Here is an 8,549-nt window from a genome sequence, read left to right as displayed (position 1 = left end):
GAATAATTTTTATTCATAAATATATGAATACTGTATTAAAAGCAATTCGTTATGGGGGATTTCTTATGGGATATGTTATAGTATGCTATACTATGTTGCAAAATGATTGTGACGTTGATGTGAACGCTAAAGTTTGCTTGATAATCGAATATTACATACCTTTTAATTTGAAACCCTGGCAAATAACATTAATAGTGTTGTTTCAAATATATGTTATTGGCGTTGTAATTAACGTTCTACTATTATCAATACTATTCTACACCTACTCGTTGGAATTATTAATCGTACGAATAGAACAACTTGATAATATGATTGATAATATACATTTAACCAGAAATAAAAAAAGAAATTTTAAAATTCTAAGGCCTGTTGTTTTGTATCATCAAGATATATACTGGTATTGTAATCTCGATGTTTAGTTTATAAATTTTTCGTCATCAGTTGTTGTAATTTTAGGATGTTTAAGTGTATTTATAGTTTCTTTAACACCTTTCTTGCACCAACAAAAGTATGCATTTTACTTTGTTTAACAATGTCTATTACAGAATTCGTGCTGGTTTGAGTTTTGATGTAATGAAAAAAATTTAATTATCTAATATTGTCATATTTTTTAGAAAAGGAATTTCATAAGTTTAAATGTTATTACTATGAATTGCACGGCGTTATTTTTAGTTCACACAATTGGACAAAGAGTTACCACAGCGGTATGTATTAATTTTTTGTATTATTAATTAATCAACTATAATTAGAGATATGTTTTTATAGGCGGGTAATATTGCCGAAGCTGTTTATAATTTAAATTGGTTCGAAGCTGATGTTTCAACACGAAAGGATATATTAATATTACTGTGTATGAGCCAAAAACCACTTGTTTTAGGGGCCCCTTTGTTCGGCCCATACTCTCATACAGCAGCAGTTAAGGTAATTATTTATACTTATAAAATTTTATGATTTATACATAATTAATGAGGTGAATAATTTTTTAAGGAATACAAGATGGCTTATGTTTTTTACAAATGGATTTTAACATTTGTGCAAAAAATAATGACTTAAAATTTATTTGTAGGTATAAATTATATTAACTATAAATGTTAAAACAATTTTTACACTTTTCAATTATAAATAATAGTAAAGAAACGTTTATTAAATTACACACCTGGATATAGGGTCAATATGTATCACTTTTAAAGTTACCAAAGTTTAAAAATTTTCTATAGATGAACCTTATACAACTTATGCAACTATATAAACGGCTGGCCACCGTTTATAGTTGCAACATAATGGTTTTGAAATACCAATATTGTAAACCAGTTCAAAAAGAAATGGTCCCTTATTGATTCTGTATTGTAAACTGATAGTTAAAATAAATTAAATAAAGCAAGTGTGTAATTTTATTTTCCAGTATCCTAAATTATCATATTATTAACGTATATAACCGCTGAAGTAAAAGTATGAAGTTTTGAAATATATTTTAAACAACAATTTGATTAAAATGGAGGGAATGGTTAAAGGAATGGTATAAAGTCGTCTCGATTTCGGGAAACTCCCATCATCAGCGAAAAGCTGTATACAAAAACAAAAATGAATGTAAATTTGAATCACAATTACTTAAATTAATTGAAAAACAATAATATAAAAATAATATAAAAAGGGGGGAATATACGTTTCATACAAAATAAAAATAATAACTTACTGTCAGTAAGGGTAATCATGAGAAACAGGAACATCCATAATTAAATAATAAACTATTGAAGGTAAAAATGCACGAAAATCATACGAGAAACACTATTAAACATGTGCTGGAAGTGGAGTTATTCAGAGTACAACATGTGGTATTGGGAACAGAAAGGAAAAGCCGAAAAAAGAAGAAAAGGACAAAGAAAAAGAACTCGAAAACCAAAGAGAGAAGTCGCGGAAGAAAAAAAAAAAGATAATAACACGCAAGTCGTGGAAAATAAAACAACAAATAACAAAATGCCAAAATCAAAAATCAATTATCTGCATCCAAATACATAAAGAGTGGCTTGCAATTATTGCTAACTTGATCGTTTAAGATGCAAAAATTTTTATTTTTACTGTGTTTATTAATTTCAAAAAGCTCTAGAAGATCCATCTTATAACCCTTGGAACATTTATGAAGTAATGAAATGTTTTCATAATCTATGCTATGACCCGTCTCGATATGATGTTTATATAAATTAGATTGAGTTCTTCCTTTATGTTCAATAATTCTGTTTCCTAAACGATGTCCTGTTTGTCCAACATAAATACCGTTACAGTTAGAACATCCAACCGAGTATGCGCCATTTTTACGAAGTATATTCCCATTTTTAGGGTGGTAATTAGATAAAAGTTTAACAATAGAAAAATTGTTAGAAAAAGCTAATTTAATTTTATATTTATCAAAAATGTTTCTAGATACCAAAAATATTTTATTATATGAAATGGGTTTGTAAACATGATTATCATTCTTTCTAACATACATTTTCCCGAAATTGATACGATTTTATATTAAATAACAAATTTTAAGCAATTTAAAGAAGTTTTTAACCACTTCCTCCATTTTACAAAATATACTTGCAACGTGGATTTCACTTTCAATACTAATGTTAACACTTCGAGATTAATCCATGGATATAGAAGGACTGGAATCATCAATAATCATATCTTTTTTATTAATCAATGTATAAAAGAAAATCTAATTTCAAATTTTGCAAATGTGAGATGTAGGAGAATCAATGATGAAAGGAAGCTTGATTTAGTTAAAAGAATTTTAAGGGAAGAAAAAAGACAACACTATAAGAAGCTTAACACCACCTACAAAAAATTAGCACATTGTTACCGTTTACTCAGTGAAGTTTTTCACTTCTTACAACTTGAACAAATTATCATTAAATTAAGGGAGGAGGCGGAAATTGTGACGGAGGAGGATTTGAGGAGGAAGAGGAGCTAATCTAATTAAATATAAAGTTAATAAAGATATACAGAGGAATAAAAATAGAATTAATATTCAGGAAGATAATATATCCCAATTCACAAATTTAACTAACATCTCTTTTAGTAAAGATGAAATGGCTTTCCTTAACTAAGAATATAAATTTGCTTTAATTAAGGAATCTTATTTCTTTTCTTAAAAAACCAAAAGAAATTTAAATACAAAAAACATTACAATGAAGCCAATGCTAATCATTGGAAAATCATTAAAAACATAAAACAAAAGCTCACTGAAGGTGATGCAATTTTTGTGAGGGCCGATAAAGGTGCTGGTACCGTTATTATTGATCGTAAAGTTTATCTAGATAAAACATATTCATTTATGGTTTCCAGTAATTACAATAAACTAAGATCATATCCTATGGATAAGATTATTAAACAAACTAGAGAACTTATAAGCAAATGTAAAGAAACTTCAATCGAGTTCACACCAAAATTAAAAATTTTAAAAACTCGACAGTTTTTAACAGTTCATTTTTTACATAAGATCGATATGCCTATTCGACCCATAACAAGCTTTAATTCTTCACCTACTTCTAAATTGGCCCATCGATAAGACACTTCAGATCTGTTTAAAAAACATTTTAATAATATTAACACCGAACATTTTAGTAGCCTGTTAAAACATGTAGTTAAACAAAACTATTGCACTTTCAACAATGAATTTTTTCATGTTTCTGAGGGACTCCCAACGGGAATGCCCCTTTCGAGCCCTCTATCTAAAATATTTTTGGACTATATTGAGAACAATTATATAATTAATATTTCTAATCCCTTCAAAAATAAAATACACACTTGGATAAGGTACATCGACGATGTGTTTTGTGTGTGGGACGGTAATTTGGCTTCACTGAACGATTTTCACGATTTTATAAATGATTTACATCCTAATTTAAATGTTACTTTAGAAATTAAGAAAGAGTGTTCACTTAACTTCCTTGATCTTGAACTTACTAAAATTAATAATACTTTATCCTATAATATTTATAGGAAACCTTCTATGGTCCCAACTACAATCCCTTTTGATTCTTTTCACCCAATGTCTAAAAAATTGGCGAATTTTCGTTATTTGATTAACCGTGCCATCAGTTATCCTTTATCAGAAAAATATAAAATTGATGAATTTAAATATATTCATACTCTTGCATTGAATAACGGTTTTCCTTTAAATACTATCACTAGTTTACATTTCAGATTACTTCGAAGTAAAAACCCATTATATGTTAGAGAGAATGATAATCATGTTTACAAACCCATTTTTATACCTCTGTATATCTTTATTAACTTTATATTTAATTAGATTAGCCAGCTATCTCCTCTTCATCCTCAAATCCTCCTCCCTCACAATTTCCGCCTTCTCCCTTAATTTAATGATAATTTGTTCAAGTTGTAAAAAGTGAAAAACTTCACTGAGTAAACGGAAACAATGTGCTAATTTTTCGTAGGTGCATGGTGTTAACCTTCTTATAGTGTTGTCTTTTTTTTCCCGTAAAATTCTTTTAACTAAATCAAGCTTCCTTTCATCATTGATTCTCCTACATCTCACATTTACAAAATTTGGAATTAGATTTTCTTTTATTCATTGATTAATAAAAACGATATGATTATTGATGATTCCAGTCCTTGTATATAGCCTTCTATATCCATGGATTAATGTCGAAGTGTTAACATTAGTATTGAAAGTGAAATCCACGTTGCAAGTATATTTTGTAAAATGGAGGAAGTGGTTAAAAACTTCTTTAACTTGCTTAAAATTTTTTATTTAATATAAAGTCGTATCGATTTCGGGAAAATGTATGTTAGAAAGAATGATAATCATGTTTACAAACCCATTTCATATAATAAAATATCTTTGGTATCTAGAAACATTTTTGATAAATATAAAATTAAATTAGCTTTTTCTAGCAATTTTTCTATTGTTAAACTTTTATCTAATTACCACCTTAAAAATGGGAATATACTTCGTAAAAGTGCCGTTTACTCGGTTGGATGTTCTAACTGTAACGGTATTTATGTTGGACAAACAGGACGTCGTTTAGGAAACAGAATTATTGAACATAAAGGACGAACTCAATCTAATTTATATAAACATCATATCGAGACGGGTCATAGCATAGATTATGAAAACATTTCATTACTTCATGAATGTTCTAAGGGTTATAAGCTTGATCTTCTGGAGCTTTTTGAAATTAATAAACACAGTCAAACAAAAATTTTTCCATCTTAAACGATCAAGTTAGTAATAATTACAAGCCACTCTTTATGTATTTGGATGCAGATAATTGATTTTTGATTTTGGCATTTTGTTATTTGTTGTTTTATTTTTCACGACTGGCGTGTTATTATCTTTTTCTTCTTTTGCGACTTCTCTCTTTGGTTTTCGAGTTCTTTTTCTTTTTTTGCACTTCCAATAACGCCACTTGTTTTGTAGTATTTCTCGTGTGATTTTCGTGTATTTTTACCTTCAATAGTTTATTATTTAATTATGGATGTTTCCTGTTTCTCATGATTACCCTTATTGACAGTAAGTTATTATTTTTATTTTGTATGAAACGTATATTCCCCCCTTTTTATATTATTGCTTTTCAATTAATTTAAGTAATTGTGATTCAAATTTACATTCATTGTTGTTTTTTTTCCCGCTTGTCGCTGATGATGGGAGTGTTTCCCGAAATCGATACGACAGTTTAAGCATGTTAAAGAAGTTTTTAACCGTTTCCTCCATTTTACAAAATATATTTACAACATGGATTTCAGTTTCAAAACAATTTAGTTGTTATGTATCCAAATCTTTATATCGATTTGAAAATCCACAAAGAATTTTAATAAATTTATATTTCTTAGTTTGCAATTTGCAACTTATCCAATAAATAAATAAATAGAAATAAATCAAACTTACTTTTTGGCGCTGAGTCGCCGGGCGCCGTGATTCCCCGGGCATTCAAGTAACTGAAGATTTAGTCACTATTGAACTGATACCGCGTGTGTCTCCTTTTAGCTTTCAGTGCGATTATTCTAATTGTATTTAGGTGCTTTCTTTAGTAAGTTTTATTGTTTTTTATTTATTTTTATAAAATATAATGTGTATATCTAATAATCAAGATTATGGATCGCTGGTTGCAACTCGGATGTTCTAAACGCAAAGTAAACAAAATTGAACGAACTGCAACTTATGAAATTATCGAAGACGAAACTTCTTCAAAACCGGTTAACAAAAAAGCAAGGAAGACTCGAAAATACGACAAAGAATACCTTAAATTGGGCTTCTCGTGGAGTGGTAATGAAAAGGAACCCATTCCACTTTGCGTAATTTGTTTTGAAAACCTTGCCAATGAAAGTATGAAACCATCGAACTTAAAGCGACATTTTGACACAAAGCACTTTGAATACAAAACCGACCAATCGAATTTTTTGAACATAAACTCAAAGATTTAAATCAATCTCAAAAAGTAATGAGAGGTTTAACAGGAGGTGACAATCAAAAAATCCTAGAAACTTCGTATCGCGTCTCGCTTTTAATTGCGAAATGTGGTGCAGCGGACACGATTGGCGAAACTTTAATCAAGCCGGCTGCCAAAATAATGGCAGAAGTAATGATAGGTGATAAAGCAAAACAAACTCTTGATCGCGTATCCTTGTCAAATAATACTGTTCATCGACGAATAATTGATATGGCCAATAATGTGAAACAGATGTTATTGTCTGATATTTCTCAAAATCGTTATTATGCATTACAAGTCGATGAGTCCACTGATATCACAAATTTTGCAAATCTTATGGCGTTTGTTAGATACGAAAAGAACCAAGAAATTCAGGACGAATTTTTATTTTGCCAGCCTTTATTAGGTCATACAACAGGATAAGATATCTTTAACGTTATGAATAAATTTATGTAAGATAACAAAATTAGTTGGACTAAATATGTTGGAATAAGTACAGATGGTGCAAAAAGTATGGTCGGCATTAATAAAGGACTCATTGCAAAAATTCAGAAGGTTGCACCAAATGTCAAGTACACACATTGTTGCATTCACAGAGAGGCTTTGGCAACCTGCTGATCTGCAAAAAGTTCTTGATGAAAGCGTGAAAATCGTTAATTATATTAAAGGTCGACCTTTAAACGCAAGACTTTTTGCACAAATGTGTGAAGAAACGGGAAGCAGCCATACCCAACTGCTTTTGCATACTGATGTACGTTGGCTATTTCGGGGAAAAATTTTAAGTCGATTATTTAAACTGAGACTAGAACTTCAAGTTTTTCTTAATGATAAATTTGAACTGAAAAAGTGTCTACATGACTCAACGTGGCTATCCAAATTGGCATACTTAGCAGATATATTCTCTATTTTAAATGGACTCAATTTATCATTACAAGGTAAAGATATTTCATTGTTTTATGTCCAGGACAAAGTAAACGCTACAATTGAAAAATTAAAGTTATGGAAAACTAGAGTTAATAATGGAGAGCTAGACTCGTTTCCCTCTCTTCATGAGTTTGTAATAAAATCATCTGATAAAATTGATACGGATGTTCTGAAATGTTTAACAGAGCATTTGGACGGATTACAAGAGGGCCTGAAAAATTATTTTCCGGATTTAACGACAAACTTCAAATGGATAAGGCAACCATTTAATATTGATTCATCTGCCATGCCAGATAATTTATCTAATGTGGAACAAGAACAGCTCTTGGAGTTACCTGCAAACGAATTTTTGAAAAATAAACATAAAGAGTGTTCTTTAGCATCTTTTTGGCTGCAAATGCAACAACTATATCCGAATTTAACAGAAAAAGTGTTAAAACATGTTTTGCCATTTCCAACATCATATCTATGTGAAGTTGCGTTTTCAGCATTAGTCGATATTAAGTCGAAAAAAAGAAACAGGATTTTGGATGTGGAGCCGCATCTTCGATTAAAATTAACGAATAGGGAACCTGATCATAATCATCAGGCATCATCTCAACATAAACAAATTCATCCATCCCACTGATGCTTTCGTTAATGTTATTATTATTACATTTATTTATTATACTTTATTATTATCCATTTTATTTTATTATTATTTTGTTTTTGTATTAAAAAGAACTAATATAATATTTATTTTTTGGTTGATGCTAAAAGAACATTTTTTTTAACGAGGGGTACTGGAAGTTTTGATAATTACAACAGAGGTACATATATGCTGAAAGTTTGGGAAACACTGCTATAGACTAGTGACTAGGGGCATGGACATTATATTTGAATTTTCATCCAACAGCATACCCAGATATTTAATTTAACATTAATTGTTGCAGATCTTTCGTTGATTTGGTGAAACGGAACAAGTAACTTAGTTTTGCTTGAATTTAACTGTATTCTCCATGTTTGAAATCACATTCTAATTCGCTCGAACATATTTTACGTTTTGTTAATCGTATCTGGCATGTTTTTGGCATGTGCTATTATGGCAGTGTCATCGGCATATTGGAGGATGTAGGAGTCGTTGTTAAAATACATAGGATCGATATGTATTTTATAGATATATGTGGGTTCGTGCTCACTTTTATTCTAAAT

The 8,549-nt window shown here is 29.7% G+C and overlaps 2 protein-coding genes across 2 annotated transcripts; both read left to right on the top strand.

The window, feature by feature from the left end:
- The first annotated feature begins 532 nt into the window (after positions 1-532).
- On the top strand, positions 533-6,857 carry LOC111420590 (zinc finger BED domain-containing protein 5-like). Its single transcript, XM_071200463.1, has 5 exons — positions 533-556; positions 615-704; positions 766-921; positions 6,097-6,331; positions 6,424-6,857. The coding sequence occupies exons 1-5, from the start codon at positions 533-535 to the stop codon at positions 6,855-6,857; spliced, it is 939 nt and encodes a 312-aa protein (XP_071056564.1).
- Positions 6,858-6,999: 142 nt separating this feature from the next.
- Positions 7,000-7,986, top strand: LOC111429481 (zinc finger BED domain-containing protein 5-like). The gene has a single exon (XM_071200462.1). It carries the CDS (start codon positions 7,000-7,002, stop codon positions 7,984-7,986), a length of 987 nt encoding a protein of 328 aa, XP_071056563.1.
- Positions 7,987-8,549: the final 563 nt, after the last annotated feature.

Source organism: Onthophagus taurus, chromosome 11, assembly GCF_036711975.1.
Source record: "Onthophagus taurus isolate NC chromosome 11, IU_Otau_3.0, whole genome shotgun sequence".
NCBI classification, from domain to species: Eukaryota; Metazoa; Arthropoda; class Insecta; order Coleoptera; family Scarabaeidae; genus Onthophagus; species Onthophagus taurus.
Note: the sequence above shows the minus strand (reverse complement) of the source record. Positions and strands in the feature narration are given on the sequence as shown.

Bases quoted from the DNA above. Each gene is read 5' to 3' on its own strand.
- LOC111429481 (XM_071200462.1), top strand. From the start codon at position 7,000: ATGTCAAGTACACACATTGTTGCATTCACAGAGAGGCTTTGGCAACCT.
- LOC111420590 (XM_071200463.1), top strand. From the start codon at position 533: ATGTCTATTACAGAATTCGTGCTG. The intron at 557-614 runs GTTTGAGTTTTG...CATATTTTTTAG, and splicing joins CTATTACAGAATTCGTGCTG to AAAAGGAATTTCATAAGTTT. The intron at 6,332-6,423 runs GTATGAAACCAT...ATAAACTCAAAG, and splicing joins TGAAAACCTTGCCAATGAAA to ATTTAAATCAATCTCAAAAA.